General features: G+C 39.5%; 1 protein-coding gene across 1 annotated transcript in view; it reads left to right on the forward strand.

The window, feature by feature from the left end:
• Positions 1-4,078: 4,078 nt before the first annotated feature.
• Positions 4,079-17,182, forward strand: part of GRB14 (growth factor receptor bound protein 14) — a gene marked incomplete at both ends in the record, with an annotated part of 131,410 nt that continues 118,306 nt past the window's right edge. Inside the window, 2 exons of the mRNA XM_080688989.1 lie at positions 4,079-4,242; positions 5,485-5,617. Of these exons, the coding sequence (XP_080545115.1) occupies positions 4,079-4,242; positions 5,485-5,617 (297 nt within the window). The remainder of the gene's footprint in view (positions 4,243-5,484; positions 5,618-17,182) is intronic.

Here is a 17,182-nt window from a genome sequence, read left to right on the forward strand (position 1 = left end):
AACAAAAAATATGGAACAATATCATAATGAAAACTCTAAGATAATTGAACTAAATAATAATGGAAATATATTAAAGCTTGAAGGAAAACAGTCAGTCATACCTGGAAATGAGAGAAATGAGTCTTTATATATAAATATTAGAATTAATAAGGAAAGCTAAACACCAAGGAGCCATAAAGATCCATGTTAAAAATTTAGGAAAAAAAAAAGAATAGCAAATAAACCAAAGAAAGTAGAAAAAGAAACAGAAAAGATAAAAATAGAATTTAACAAGAAAGAACCCAAGTGGAAAAATAAATTCAGTTTTGAAAAGTTTAAAGATTGATAAGCTGCAGAATAGTGAAAAGACAATGTTAGGAATAAAAAATGAGGCAGCATGATGATATTCAAGAGGAAAATACTAATAATTTTAATATCCTTCATATATTAAAAGAGAAAAATATTAATAATTTTTCACTAAAATTTTAAAAAATTTAGATGGAGATAAATTCCCAGAAAGTGTTTCTTGTTAAAGTTGACAGTTGAAAAATTAAGAATTCAGACTAGTCCTATAGCTATAAAGATATTGAGTCATTTCTTAAAAACTTTCCCACAAAGAAATTTATAAAGCCAGATGGCTTCACAAATTTTATCAGCTATTAAAGAAGAAAAAGCACCAATCTTTTACAGACTTTTCAAGAAAAACATTTCTTGAGAATCCTATGAGAAAGAAAACTTAAAAAGTAGCCTAAATTTCTACTTACATTAGAGTGGATAAAAACATTGTGGTATTTACATATAGGAGAATAAAAGGACTACAAGCTACTTGAAAAACATGAGACTATATTAAAAATACAATGTGAAGGGAACCAAATCAGGGTTAAGGGTGAGACTCCATGATTACATTTGTATGAAAGGTCAAAACCAGAAAACCTAATTTGTAATATTTAGAGATGGACACTTCGCTGATTAAACTACAAACAAAAGCAGACTCTAATTACTATGAAAAGCTGGGCTGGAGGGAAGGGCCAGAGCAGAAGGAACAGCTGAAGAGCTGGCACTAATCCATTTCAGGACCTGGCCCTAAGCTCCTTGGGATAAATTCCTCAAGCATTTTCGGTGTGGAACTTCTTTGTATGTGTGCTATCTTTCCTGATAGAATGGCTTAAGAAATGTGATTTGTTGAGCAGAGGGGGATAGGAAAGCATGAAACACATTTTCCTTAAGGGGTAGGATGTCTCTGACTCCTTACATGAGGCAGGACAAAGATGCAAAAGGGCAGAGAAGGCCCATTGTGGTGGATGGGCCAGCACACAGACTGCTTCTTCAGTTTTACAGGCCCAAGTCCAAAGGGGTGGCAGTCACCCAGGGGAGTGGTACTGCTATCTGTAACACCGTGTTTGCTTTACTGTCCCATAAATTTTATCTGGGACATAAAGATTTCTGTTATGAGAGAAAACTATATAAAAATTCCTCATTGATCTTTCTTTTATAGAAATAAATGGCTGTTTAGGTCTGAAAGTATTTTATACCTTTTCACTATGTAGTATACAAAGAATTATTTAAATTATTTCTTTTAAAACTCTTGGTTATAAAAATTAGTTCATTTGTTTGTTTCAAAACCATAAATGAAGCCGGGCGTGGTGGCGCACCCTTGTAACCCTTGCGCTTGGGAGGTGGAGACAGGAGGATCTCACAGGTTCGAAGCCAGCAGGGCTGGCTTAAGAGACCGTTTCCAAAAATAAAAAAAATATAAAATAGGTCTGGAAGTGTAGCCCGGAGGTAAGAGGGCTTCCAGAAACCCCAGTACCACCAATACATACATACATAAATAAATAAATAAATAAATAAATAAATAAATAAGCTAAATCTAATAATTCTTGGTAGATCTTAAAGGTATTATGAAGAGCAAATTCAACCTTTCACGACCATTTTCAAAGCAAAGCTATATATAAGGTTCTCATTCTCAGAGACCTGTTCTTTTTTGGCCTTCTTAACTGCTAGAACTATAATATCTACCCATGGGGGTTAGAGGAGGAGTCTAAATCCTGCAAATGTATCCTCCTTGGATTTTCATTAAATAGGAGAAACCCTAGAGAATGAAGACACAGTTGAGATCTCCTTGCAGCCAGTGAATACTTTTTCTTGAAGGTAAGAAATTAAGCTAGAAGTGGGGCAGGAGACACTGTTGGAAGATGATATTTTCAGTGATTCTAAAGAGACATGCTGGTCCAAGTATTTTTTTTTCTCCAGCAAAAATATCAGAGCTTGCATTCCTCCTTCCCGTGTGTGTATGTTGTGTGTGTGTGTGTGTGTGTGTGTGTGTGTGTGTGTGTGAGAGAGAGAGAGAGAGAGAGAGAGAGAGAGAGAGAGAGAGAGAGAGAGAGAGAGATGGTTTTGAGAGTGGGAAGGAATACACTTCAGGCATTGATGAACTCTGCTATTACAATACCCAAACTCTATCATTCTTAGAAGAAATAAATGGCTGCAAGAGCTCTGAATAAAATTAAGGTAACGATTATGACTAGTGTTTGTTGCTTTCTTTGTTTTGTTAGTTCAAATTATCTGTAATACATACCTCACTTCTATTTTGCTGGAATGAGCTCAATAAATATGTTTGAAGGTTTTTACCTGAATTCAATTAAAACCTACACATAGAACCACACCACAATCCAGAGATTTGCATGTGAGTGAAGGGCTTGTCTGGCACTCAGTAAATGCTGGTTCTCACCACTGGCATTCTTGATTTTCTCCCTCAGCAGAGTCACTGTATTGTCCTGGTGTGGCCACTTAATCTTGCATCAGGTGACCCGGGTCACTCCTGTTCTTTCCCGGGCCTGAATTTTGACTTTAGGAAACGAAGAACTTGGATTCCTTAAATTCTTCGACTCAGAGGTTCTCTGTCTTCCTAAGGAGGCTACCTCCTTGCAGTGAGCGCCCCCTGGGTGTCACCAGCGGGTGGCGGGGCGCCGGGGTCGGGAGGAGGTACAGGCTAGGCAGGGGTTGCCGGCTTCCGCAGGCAGTGTTTACTCCTGGGCAGAGGTTGTGGAGGTTAAGAAAACCTGGTGAAACAGATGCCAGGGACAGATCTTACCTAATTTGGTCAAAGAACAAAGTGTGTAAAACGTTTGGAAATTCTCGACAGTGCACAGGCTGGGGACCCTCAGGGGAAGAGCAGAAACAGTTATCTCCAGGAATTTGAGAATGGGTTGCTTGCTGCATCTCACAGGATGTGCAACAAAGTCATTACTCTTTCAAACAGCCTGGGAAGGAAGCTCTGGGTTGGAATCCTGACTGCACCAGTCCCCAGCGCTCTGTTGTGCACGGGTGCTCCTGGCTCTGCGCCTCGAGTTCCTTCTATGTAAAACCTCTAATTCATGGAGCTGATGGACAAGGCAGATTAGAGATGCATTCAATAGAAGCTGCTTTCAGTAAGAGAGAATTAATAATCTTTCAAATTGCAGACACCTTCAGGTTCATTCAGGATTGACTGATTCCAAAACCTCAATAGTTGTCATGATAGCCCCCCTTGCTCTCTCGTTGCCCTCCCCACCCCACCCGATCTTTGGCCTTGGAGAGGGTAGAGGGGGCGCGTGGGGAAACACTGAACAAACCTGGTCCCCCCCCCCGCCCCCCCCCCCGGCCTCCCGGCACGGTGGGGCCTGTCATGGCGGCCCAGTGACAGCTTAGGTGATCTCAGATCGCAGTGCAAAAAGAATGGACGGGTCTAAGGGTCAGCGCTGCCCGGGCCCGTGCTCGCCAGCAGTGCACCAGGGCAGCCCAGGGCCAGTGCGGCTCCGCTCGGCCCGGGTCTCCAGCCCTGACCTGGGCACCTCAGCCGGCACCAGCGCCCACCTGGGGCAGCCTGGGCCGCCCAGCCCCGCGCTCGCCGCCTCCCCGCCCCCTCCGCCCGCCCGCGGCCCCCACCCACCGCCGCTCCTCCCTCTCCCCACCCCCGGCCCTCCCTCCCCGCCGCGCTCGGAGCTCGCCGGCCGAGCGGCGGAGCCGGGAGCGCAGGGGCCAGGCCACCGCACCTGCCCGCCCGCCGCCGACCTCTGCCGCCCGGCGGCCCGACGCCCGAGACCCCGGCTTGGCCGCGATGACCACTTCCCTGCAGGATGGGCAGAGCGCGGCGGACAGGGCGGCCGCCCAGGTGTGCGGCGCGGCCCCGGGGAGCGGCGACGCCCACGACCTGGCGCCGGCCCCCCCGCTGCGCGCGCCCCCGCCCGGCCCCGCCGCGCCCCGCCGCGCCGCCGCGGACAGGTAGGCTGCCCAGCCCCGGGAGGGCGCGGGGAGTGCCCGGCTCGGCCGCCCGCCCGGGCGGGGAGGCGGTCCTAGGGGGCCCTCCCGGTGCCCAGAGCGGGGCCAAGTTTGTGAAAGTGTCTGAAGACAATTCCCTTTGAGCTGGCTCCCGCGGGATCGGCAGGACGTTGCGATCTCGCAGCGCCTCATTATAAATAGCATCACCCATTCATTGACAGTCCTCGGGGTCTCTAGCCTCAGTCCATCCGTGGGAACTGGGAGGCCGAAACTCCAGATCGACCACCCTCTGCGGCTTCTTAGGGCCCCTGCATGGTTTTTATTTTTTTTTAATTAACAGTCCTTTTTATTTTATATGTTTATGAGTTCACCTCCCACTTAGTCTCACAGCGACCCTGGAGAAGCTAAGCAGGGATTGACATTTGAGCAGTCTTTACTGTTCAGTAAGAAAGAATAGAAGCTTTAAGAGGTTTCTCAATCTCCATGGCATTCTGCACTAAGTGCCTTTACAGTTGCACACACTTTAGGAAAGAAAAAAAAAAAGGCTACGACAGTATGAAAATCTGTGGTCCTTTATATTCATACATTTGCATGGTACTTTTTTTCTTCAGATTTTCTCAGTGCTCCGACTTCAGTGAAGTTAAAATTACTCCCCAATGGACTAGAGTACATTTATACTAACTAGCAAGTTCTCTTAACTTACCTCCTCAAAGACACTGCCTTGCTGTTTAGTATCTAAAAGCACTTGGAAAATCAACAGACTGTGTGTGGGCAACATTGTGAATGAAATCTGAAGTGAGATGAACCACAGCTATAATTAATAAATCATAACTCCCAAAAGTGATTGGTAAAATATCATAGGGATGAACTCATTAATTGTAACTTAGAGACGGTCAATTTAATGGATGCATTATAATGCATAACTGCTTGGGATGTTTTTTGCACTAATATTTAGATGGTTTATAATGCTGCTTCAGGAAGATTATCAAAAGGAGTTTCCAAACCTGGTGGATTTTTAAAGGCAAAAGAGAAAAAAAAATATAAGACTACTGTAGATTTACTTGTTATCAATTAACATTTTATTTTGATCCACAGAAAATACACCATAGAACTTTCCTGACACCTTATATAATATTTGCATTGTCACAGAGTGGTATGTGTTGGTCTTAACACTCTTAATCCTGACAGCAATTATATCTTACATTCTGTTTTATGTAAATGACATCCTATGTTCTCTCCGTGTAGGAGAAAAAAGAACAATCTTGATGTTCTGGAAATGCCTTCAATTCCAAACCCTTTTCCTGAGCTATGCTGTTCTCCACTTACATCTGTGTTGTCAGCCGGCCTGTTTCCCAAAGCAAATTCAAGAAAAAAACAGGTATGCATTTCTAAATTTTTAAATTCAAGCTTCTTAGGACTTATAAATCTATATAGTCTTCAAGAGTCTCAAGAACTTACAGTAGTACCAAGAATTCGGCTTGGTCTACGTTATATAGCTATTGATAGACAGTCACTTGGGGCACTGCCCTTTAGGGTCTCAGTTTTCTCAGTGGTAGAATGGAAATGTTGAGGGTTACCTCTTAGGATCTTGAGATGGTGGAAGCGAGATAATTTATAAAGTATGGTGTCCAGAACTATTATCATTCACTGGCTAGGCAGAAGAGTTACATGTCGTACTACAACCATAATTTTTAATTTAAGAATTTGAAAGGGGTGGGGCAGCGAGTAGTGCCAGGAAAAGGATCAGTGGTTTCTTTAATATTTTCTTTCATCTTACACATTTTTTTTTTTTTTTTGTGGTACTGGGGATAGAACCCAGGGGAATCCTACCTCTGAGTTACACCAGTAGGACCATTTTTTATTTCTTAGTTTAAAATAGGGTCTCACTAAGTTGTAGAGGGCCTTACTAAGTAGCTGAGGCTGGCTATGAATCTGTGATCCTCCTGTCTCAGCCTCCCAAGTACTTGGATTACAAGTATGTGCCATCATACCTGGCTCGTTTTACACATTTTAAGTCTACACCAAGTCGGTCATGGTGGCCCAGGATTATAATCCCAGCCTTTGAGAGGCTGAGACAGGAGGATTGTGGTTCGCAGACAGCCTGAGCTATCTTAGGCCCTTTGCTATGCAGTTGGACTCTGTTTCCAAATAAAGAATAAAAAATAAGGCTGGGGGTGTAGCTTAGGGGTAGAATGCCCCTGGGTTCCATCCCCAATACCACAAAATAAATAAATAAATGAATAAATAAATAAATAAATCAACACCAGCCTCATTTCCTAAAAGAAATTATATAGTGAATCTGACAAAAGGTAATTGACATATCTTCTTCATTTTAATGAATTCTGCAGTTTTGAAGCTCTGGCTGCAGAAGGCATATGACTTATAAGTGATGCTGAGAAGAAAGACTTTATTTTTGTGATTTGCTTTCTTTTCAAGTTTCTATTACAAGACAGACTCATGCAAATTAGATCCTAATGACCAAGCAACTAAGAGGCAGTATCTCATGATTATATATTTTGAGCAAAATATCGGTGTCCTAGAATAATTCATCCCTTGTCATACTTCCCCCTAGTTTTGAACCAGCAAAACAAAGAGAAGCCTCATTTGACAAAAGGCATTGTGATCTCAGAAGCATAGAAGCAATACATTTAAATAGCCAGATACTCATAGTAAGGAGAAAAATAATGATCAGAGAGAGAACACAGATGGTTGTTTTCTCATCTATTATTCTCTTTTCTTTTTCTTCACCTTATTATTTCTGATAGATCTAAGGATGTGTGTTTATACTTTTAGAAGTGGAGGAAATAGGGCCGGGCGTGGTGGCGCACGCTTGTAATCCCCGCGCTTGGGAGGCAGAGACAGGAGGATCTCACAGGTTCGAAGCCAGCCACGCGTGCTGGCTTAGGCGACCCTGTTTCCAAATAAAAATGTAAAAGTAGGTCTGGGAGTGTAGCCCGGAGGTAGAAGGGCTTCCAGGAATCCCAGTACCACCAAAAAACAAAACAAAACAAAAGAAATGGAGGAAATACCCTAAGAAATAAATGAATCTGATACTATGCAACAATGATAGAAATGTGTTTGGATGGAAATCTGGTATGTGTTCTTTGGGAGGGCAGGGGTTTAAGTCTAATTGGATTGTAATTTCATGAATGGGGAGATGGACAAAAAAAGTGACTCAAGAGAGCTTTATTATCAGGGTGAGTTTAAAGTGGATCTCAATTAAAAGACAGTCCTTCTGAAGCATCCAAGCCCTTTGAGAATTTGGCTTTCAGGTTACGAAATAAGATGGGCGTGGGGATGGTAGATTTGATGGTGATTGTAGTATGCAAAAAATTGTTTCTGCATTGTACCTGTCACCCGAAGTGAGAAAAAGAAATACCTCATGATGGCATAATAGACTTCCGGAGCTTCTAGGGCAAGGGAAGAGATACATTTCCTGATTATGGGGGGGACATGCTATGTTGCTAACATCTTCCCAGGCACTACGGCATCTGGCTAGGCACAAGTACCAACCAATCAACCAACCAACCAGTCAACCAACAAACCAACCAACCAACAGGTGTTTACCTAAACAAGGCTTTGATTCGGGATTGAGGCATAGTGGAGAATGATCACTAAAAGAGAACTGGAAAGAGAGAGGTCTGGACTGTCTCTCACTGTAATTTAGAAACAGAATTCCTGTTTCTAAAGGATACATGGATTTGGGCAGGGTTTTCTTTGAGTAGAAAGACAGGTTGGTGTTGATGTGCAAGTAAGTACAGTGGGGAGAGGGAGAGCAGGTGAGGTATCAGGGTCAAGGTAAGATGTACCTTAAATGTGAATAGTCATGACTAGCATAACACATTTTACAGAATGGCAGCATTTTTTTTTTCAGGTTAGGTTTAGCAAATTGAGAGATGAGAAAAGGTGGTATGCTGTTATTGACTCCAGTAAGTTTTTCTCACTGGCAATGTGTCCTCTGTCCAGTGGGACAGAGATCCCTTCACCCACATGGATAGCTGTGCTGTTCCATGAGCAGAGTCTTGGCTGACTTCTAGTGTCTGACCTAGAGTGCTGTCCCACCTTACAAGGGCCCTTCATGCCAATCTCTTCTTAGGTCTGAGGGTTGGGGTGTCTATGAAGAGAAGAATGTCTCAAAGTTGTGAAAGAGTGTGGAAGAAGGAGGTTCCTTTTCATTTTCTTTGCTGTTTTCTTTTGTTCCTGCCTAGACTTTGCCTTTAGAATTTATTTATTTATTTATTTATACACATTCTCAGTTATTTAGAATAAGGGAGGATTTGAGAATATATGACTCTGTTAGTAATTTCCCCAAGCTCAATATCTTTGTGACACACATATCCTTTTTACAAGATGATATTTCACAATTTTGATTGAGATGATATGAATGATTATTTGTGATTGTACTATTCCACTTATTATTACTTATGGTTAAAACATGAAAGAAGAAAATATCTCTTTTCTTTATATTCTCTTTCATTTGTTTTGTTTAACCATTCCAGTCATTTTAGAAGTTATTATTATTATTATTATTTGGTGGTATTGGGGCTCCTGGAAGCCCTTCTACCTCCAGGCTACACTCCCACACCTATTTTATATATATATTGAAACAGGGTCTCTTAAGCCAGCGAGGCTAGCTTCTTAAGCAGCGAGGCTAGCTTCAAACCTGCTTGGTCCTCCTGTCTCCGCCTCACAAGCGCAGGCATTACAAGCGTGCGCCACCACGCCAGGCTAGAAGTTATTTTTACCCCAAAGGAAAGCAAAGAATTTCTTCTTGTTGTTTACAAATAATGACCAGAAAGTTTGAGAGAATTCAAACTAGAAATGTTACATTTTATTTGGCCTTCCAAGACAATGGCCAAAAGTCATTTTATAGCTTTTATTTTTTTTTAACAGTTTGAGATGCCTGTGTAATATGTAAGTGTAAATTGTCTTGGAGTAACAAATAGAAATAGGACATACTTTATTTCTTTTTGGGAATCTAATGTCCCTAAGTATACAGTACTATAGGATTTTGATGTTATTATTTTAAAACAAGAACTATAATGACAGGAAATCTACTTTTTATTCTCTGTTCCTCTTTTTATGATGCTGGCCAAATATTATCCCAAGCATACTTCACCAATAAGGGTTACTCATAGTGTACTTTACTTTGTATGCATGGGTGAGAAAAGTTACTCTCATTTAAAAGTACTTATGTCATGAATTTAATCTTTTTGTAGTTTATGATTAAAATTGAAAATTTTTAGGAAATTATTCTTTATTAATGAACTGTAAACAGCTATTAACTGAAGAAAAGAAAAGAGGGTCATATCCTTAGTCCTCCCAGCAGAATCAATTCTTATCTGTTTTGTTGACCCCTAGGTAACTTTCATGCTTGGACACAGCTTGTGCAGTAGCTTCAGTTAATTACTTCCCTATCATATAGTGTATCTAATTGAGCATAAAGTCTCTGAACATTTAAAAAATTCAACCCTATAAAAAACTATTGTGGAGTGTTTGAGTTAGGGATTTTGGAGATCATCTAGTCTAAAGCTCTTCCTTTAAAGATGTGTAAATTGAATCTAAGAAATGTAGGTACCTAATCTTTGTATAACTAAGACCTAGAAAGTAAATTTTTTTGAGGATTTGACATTGACATTTTAGAAACGTAATATTTCCAAAGAGAGTAAAGACTGTAAGAATAAGTAATAGTCATATATCAGCACTGTTAGTTAGAGCTCTACCCATAACACAAGAATCGTAGGGATGACAAATACTATTTGCTAATATCCATCAAAGGACCTGAAATTTCTCCTTTCATTTTTCCTCTTCCTGAAATATAACCATCTCTTTGTTCTTTTTCTTCTAGCTTTCCTATCCTTAAGATTTATATGGAAAATCTATTAAGTAATTAGTCATATTAAATCATATTTATTAGTGTCATTAATCATCAGCTTTTATGTGGAGCTTACGGTCTACTGGATATTATCTCTTGAGAACAGCAGGAAGTGGGTCTGTCTTCCACATTGTAAGATTGAAAAATGAAGGTGCAAAACCCAGAAATGATTTGCTCATGCATCCATAGTCCCAATGAAGGGAGATCAGAAAGGATGTTTATGTGCTTTGCCCCATCACACTGTTTCTAACCTCTTCTGAGTAAATTAATCCTTTTTATATAGCCTTGGAAAAAAAATTCTTACAAATTATTAAGAAAGTAATTTCCCACACCCTCTGCTTTGGATTTGTTTCCTCTAGTGTGTTGGGAATTTCAAAAGATAAATATATCCGTCTCCAAATTAAAAGGCCTCTTATGTCTTTCCTTTTTGATGTCAGTAATTATTCTGGTTTATATGTGTTGTCTAACAGGAATCTCATATCATTGCTATATTAACTAAGCACTCATATTTTTATTTTTCTAATATACCTAAAAGTAGAAAGAAAGAAACTCAACCCCTAGGGTCTTAGTGTTTAGACTCGGCGATCATCAAGATTTTTGCCTCATTTACTTTGTCTATTCCTTTTTGTAAGTTTTCATTTTCTTTGATGAAGTATTTTAGAGTAAATCCTGCCATTGCAACCTTATCTAGTTTTATAAGAATTTCAGAAGAAAATGCATTTAAAGCTAGGTGTGGTGGCACATACTTGTAATACCAGTACTTGAGAGGCTGAGACAGGAGGATTAGTGAGACCCTGGCTTGTTTGTTTGTTTGTTTTATAAGTAGGACTGAGGGTATATGTCAGAAGTAATGTGCCTCTGGATTCAATCCTCAGTACCAAAACAAACAAATGTAAAAATATTTTAAAAATGTAACCCAAATGTGATTATTTCCTAACAATAACCACCCAGTAATTCCTTGGTAATACCTAAAACCATCCATAATCAAATTTTCTCAGTTGGAATGGCACATGAAATCTCAAATTATGAACTGGTTATGTTTCAAAAGTCTGCAGATTAGCTCTTTGTAAGTTTAAATTCATTTTCAGATGGAAACAACACCATAGATTGTATTTAGGCCCTCCAAGCTATTTTACAAAACCCCATTTAGTGAGGAATGAAACACAGATACATATACAGAGAGAATAATAGAAACAATATTTGCTCCTAATAGAGTTTAAGACAAATCTTTTTAATAGGAATTTGCTGTTTTTGAATGTTGATGAGTTTCTCTCTTTTTTTGACTAATTTGAATGCATACAGATTTTAATAGCAATGTTAAAGCAGGCTTTAAAGCAGTGTTCCTCAGTGTGTGGTCCCTAAACCACCTTCCTCAGAATACTTGAACCTATTGCAAAACCCACTGAATAGTTTTGTCCAGGGAAGGACAGAAATATTCAAACTTGTCTTCTTTTTTCAGTACTGGGGATGGAACCCCTGGGGCATTCTACCTCCAAGCTATACCCTCAGCCCTATTTTTTATTCTTTCTTTTGAAACAGGGTCTCACTGAGTTGCAAAGGGCCCTCAATAAGTAGCTGAGGCTGTCCATGAACCGTGATCCTCCTGTCTCAGCCTCCCAAATGCTGGAATTACAAGGATATACCATCACACGCAGATTTTTCTTTGATATACGTAAAGAATCAGTACTACTCTTTACTACTTCTAGACTGCCAGTCTGAACCGAAACTTGTGGAAAATCTATTTAAGAAATGGTGGGAATATTGCAAATGGATTTTAGCTGTTATTTCAGCCGTGTACTGATTGGAGGAAACAGAGCCTCAAATGAACTAGCCCGAGAGGTTATGTTTTAGTACCTGAAGAACAGTAGTTCATTGGTCTCACATCAGATTGGAATTGACAACTAGAAAGTCAGCCAAAATCAAGGCAACTGCTTTCTCTGTGCTCTTTTTCTTCTCCAACAGGCATGCTGGAGTTGCTGCTTCTCCTTGCAAATCACCTCATTTTTTTGGACATTTCTCTGCAGTCATGATTGCCAATGGTCAACCCTGAGTTTTACTTTTAGTGGTTCAGTTCTTGGTAACTGACTGGAGTCTGTATCTAAAGAGAGATAGTATCTCAGGGTGTCCTACTCTTATTCAGTCAGTTGGAGCTAAATGGCTAGAGGGACCTGGACCACTACTCATTCATCAGGAGTGTGGAAGGTTCTGCTGTGTAGAAGTTCAGGTTCAGTAGATTTGGCATATGAACATGAGAAGCAAAAACAATGGCCACCTAGTGCCTTGGATGGTGGGGGATCTCATAAGATTAAGAGAGCACAAAACTAGTTATTACTGTATGTGGATGATGTGAGATGGTCAACTGCTTGGCTTGTCTCCGCTTGTCCAGCTCATAGTGTCCAGTTCCCATTCCTCAATTCATTTAATTTACATAAAGGATAATTTGCTAGACAATGGCTCTAGTTGGTCCCATTCTTAGAGAGGTCCCTTGGCCTCTATGACAGAAGCCACCAACTCAGTATTCTATTTTCTTTGGCTATAGTAAAATACAGGTGTCTCCTCTTATTTTAAAGCATACAAGTAGATATCTTATTGGGCAAGTTTTTGTTTTCAATTTGAAGGTTTTCGGTGGGTACATTTGCAGTCTAATCTTTGTCTTCAATATTGATTTTATTTCTCATTTTGAGAAAGCCCAACTGCATCTTAATTTTTCCCTGGAAATATAAATTATGTTCTATGAAAAAGGGTAAAATAGAAGTCATCCATAGTTCAATATAAATGTAAACCTTAATTAATAAAATAAAATATTTCTGAACTTTTATAGACATTGCTTGTCAGTTAATGAGCCAGTATGGTGGCATACGCTTATAATCCTAATCCTAGTACTTAGGATTAGGAGACTTAGTACTTAGGAGACTGAGGCAGGAACATCACAGGTTCAAAGTCGGCCTCATCAACATAGCAAGGTTTTCAGAAACCTACTGAAAACTTGTTTCCAACTAAGGGAATAAAAAATAGAGCTGGGGGCATAGCTTGGAGACAGAATGCCTCTGGCTTCAATCTCTAATACTGCCCCCCAAAATTAGCTTATATTGGAACAGTAATAAGTTCCATTGTGTGAGTATACACTTATGTGTATTTGAGTGCAGATAAGCAGACTTGGAAATTTTCTTTTTTAGCACTTTAGATAAAGGAAGGTTCAAGGGAGACCTTAAGAAGTGGCCATAGGCCAGGCGTGGTGGCGCACACTTGTAATCCCCGCGTTTGGGAGGTGGAGACAGGAGGATTGTGCAGGTCCGAAGCCAGCCTCACTGGCTTAAGAGACCCTGTTTCCAAATAAAAATATAAAAATGGGTCTGGGAGTGTAGCCTGGAGGTAGAAAGGTTTCCAGGAACCCCAGTAGCACCAAAAAAAAAAAAAAAAAAAAAGAAGTGGAGAAGTGGACGTAGGCCTTGCCTTGTCATGTAGTAGTAAAGGGAAAGATTCAGAGTTAATTTAGAAGAGAAATGAGAGAACTGATATAAAGAGAGAATCCTTTACTTCTTGTTTTTACTTTTGCCAGCACATTAAATATTTTTTTAAAGCTACAGAGAAAAAACACAAATAGGAAGTATAATTTTCTTAATCTGTTTATAAATGCTTTAATTCTAAAAGAATATTAATAAAGAGGTGGTTTGTTCAAGTATATTTTTTCTATAGATGTACTGCTATATGTGGTGATTAGGTTGCCAGCTAAAGTTTTTAAGCCCATAGTAGCTCTAACAGTAACCATGACAGGATGAGAACCAGAATGATGTGAGTCAGAATGATGTATGAAAGATATTGGTCTAGGAATCAATGAACCTAATGTTTAATATTGTCCTGTTGTTGCTAAGTTATAGGATAGCAGACCATTGTCCACACTTACAGCTTATGTGATTTTGTTCTGTTTCTAGAGCAAGTGACTCTGATGGCTCTTGAGATACTAGTGGCTTCTGGGCAGTAGATAAAGGAGTCATGGAGGGTTTCTTTGGTCTCACTGATAGAAACTCCTTCTCAGCCTCAGTTCACAACTTTGCACAAGGTCATCACTCCCTTTTAATTAAGGGCACATTTGGAGTGCCATGGGGAGCACAGGAATTACCTTCATTGAAACAGTGGGAATAGGAGAGTCTAATTAAATTTAAAAATGTGCATCAAAGTTCAAATATTAGAAGTTCAGAAACTGTATATTAGGGAGAGGCTGGGTGGTTGAGATATGAAGTTAAGATGAGCTACAGAATCAAGTGAAATCTTAGAAATAAGAATGTGAGATTAAACGTGAACATTTGAGGCTGGTATAGATTCAATATATATTTGCCTCTGCTTGGTTTAAAGGATGTGAAATGGTCGTATCTTCTGAGTCCTTCTCTAAATCTCTTTGTCAGACACCAAAGAGACCACCTTCTGGTCTTGTTAATTACTTCTGCATCTTTCATCAAAATGGACACGAGTCTCTGCATTTCTCCCCATCTCTGTTGCTGCAATTCTCACTTCTTCTAATCCCACTGTCTGCTCACCTGCTGCAGCCATCGACAGAAGCCATTAATAGTCTGACTTCTTACATTAACTTATCTTGGTCCATTCTCCATATGTAGATCACATTAAGTCATTCCCTGGTTGAGAAAGTTTTGATAGTTTAGAATAAAATCATATTTCTTTTTTTTTGTTTGTTTGTTTTTGGTGGTTACTGGGGCTCCTGGAAACCCTTCTACCTCTGGGCTACACTCCCAGACCTATTTTTATATTTTTATTTGGAAACAGGGTCACTTAAACCAGCGTGGCTGGCTTCGAACCTGTGCGATCCTCCTGTCTCTGCCTCCCAAGCGCGGGGATTACAAGTGTGCGCCACCACGCCCGGCTAAAATCCATATTTCTTACTGTGGTGTGTAAGACTCTGTGTGGTTTGGCTGCCATCTACCTCTTAACCCTCATCTGCAATCTTCCCTCTGTTCTTTGTACTGCAGCCACAGTCCTATCTGTGGTGAAGCTGGCAAACATTTTTTTAATCTCAAAGCCTTTAGCTACCATAATCTGAATTGCTTTACTTATCTACTTGGTCTAATTACATATTGTTTTCCCCTCCAAATAGATTATCTTGGATTCTTTGTTCTTAGGTTCCTTTGTTGAAAAGGAATATGTAAATAGATTATTGAAGATAAATGCATAATTAAAACTAATATAAACAAACTGTATTTGGGCACATTTCTTTTAATCATCATCTACCATCTTCATCTTCACTAAATTAAAAACACATTTCTAGTTCTATTTAAAGATCTATTTATAAAAAGCAAAATTATAGGTTTGAATCCTGGACTACTTTAAGCAGTATAAATCTTTTGCTTTCTTTTAACACATAGGAAATTTTGATTATGTATAATAAAATGAGTGGAGATATTTTTTTATTTTATATGTTATTTTTATTTTGTATAATTATAAATGAAGAGTACTCAATGGGCTGCGATATCTTCTCCCAGCTTACTGTTTACTCGAAAAATCTACACAGAGAAACTTGAATGGAAAAATCATTTGGATATCTCAGACCAAAGGGCAGATGATAGCAAATGTTTAGCCATTAAGTATTTATGTCACTGGTAAATTATTTAGGCCACTGTTCTTCACATGGGCATGGAGAGATATATACGGTAAGTATATATGAAGACTTCCTAAGGGGTCACAAACTCATAGGTTTAAGAAAATCAGTTTCAAGATCCTCATCTTCTCTCTCTATTTTTTTCCTAAAACTTATCTTCTGGGAACCCACATATGTTCGCAATAACCTTTTGGTATGGTACCCTGGGGTATGTAACCTTCCAGGGCATCACATGTAGAGAAAGTTTATTTAATCATTTATCAAAGCACCACAAATTAGAAAATGTTTCTGTTCTTTTATGCCATAAATCTATTTTTGTTAATGGTTAGGAGAGGATTCTGGCCAATTTGAAATGTGTTTTTTTAAATTGAAATTTATGATGGTATAATAGAAATAATGACAATAGTGGTTTTAGATTTTTCAGTTTTCAGTTTCTGAGTTCCATTCTTCCATGTCCAGACTGTTATTAGAGGAGTTATAATGCTTAAAGGAGAGTTTCCTAAGAACCAAGCAGAGTCTATCAGTGAACAATGTTGAATCCTGAAACTGCCTTTCTGTCATGGATTCCAATATATTTTCCTCTAATGTTAATACATATTTATCTGGGTGTTATGGTGCACACCTGTAATGCCAGCTACATGAGAGGCTTAAGAAAGGAGAACACACATTTGAGGCCAGCCTAGGCAGCTTAATGAGACCTTGTCATAAAATAAAATTAAAAGAACTGGGGTCGTAGCCCATGGGTAAAGTGGTGGAACACTTTCCTAGCATGTGCAAGGTCCTGAGGTTCAACAGAAACAAAAACAAAAACAAAAAACAAGCAAAAATGTGGAATGGATCAATCGCTGAAAGAAAATGTGCCTTCTAACGTCTGATTATGAAATAGACTAGGTGTCCAGGGAAGGTTCCCAGGCAAGCTGGCTTGAGCATGTTAGCTTGCAGGAAGTTTTCTGGGCAGAATTCTTAGAAACAATGCATATAGGAATGGACATAGGGAGAGTTGGAATGTAGCACATAGAACTCTGGAGCTGGTATGGCCCTCCAGGATTGTTCAGAATTAGGGGCTAAGGACTGGACTTCCTAGGAGATGCCTGACCTTAGACATGGGAGCTCTCTTTAGCAGAGTGTATTGGCAGGCAAGGGAGGCCTTATTCACAATGTCTTCCTGGCTGATACTCTAATAGCTGAGTCCACTGAAATTTTTAGGGTAAATTGTGTAAAACTCAAGGATAAAGCTTGTATTTGATTTTTCTTCAAATTTTGAATGCTATTCAATATTGTAGATAAATCTATTTTAGAAAATCATATTATGAACTACTTATTACAGTTCCAGACAGTTCCCATTTTATTTTATTGTACAATATTTTAATATTTTCCACTTCTAAAAATTATATGCCTGCTGCTGGACTGATTTTTTAAAAGAGTATACCATCTTATTAAAAATGTAAGAAATTTTCTCA

The sequence above is a fragment of the Muscardinus avellanarius genome (assembly GCF_963383645.1).
Source record: "Muscardinus avellanarius genome assembly, chromosome: 2".
Taxonomy (NCBI): Eukaryota; Metazoa; Chordata; class Mammalia; order Rodentia; family Gliridae; genus Muscardinus; species Muscardinus avellanarius.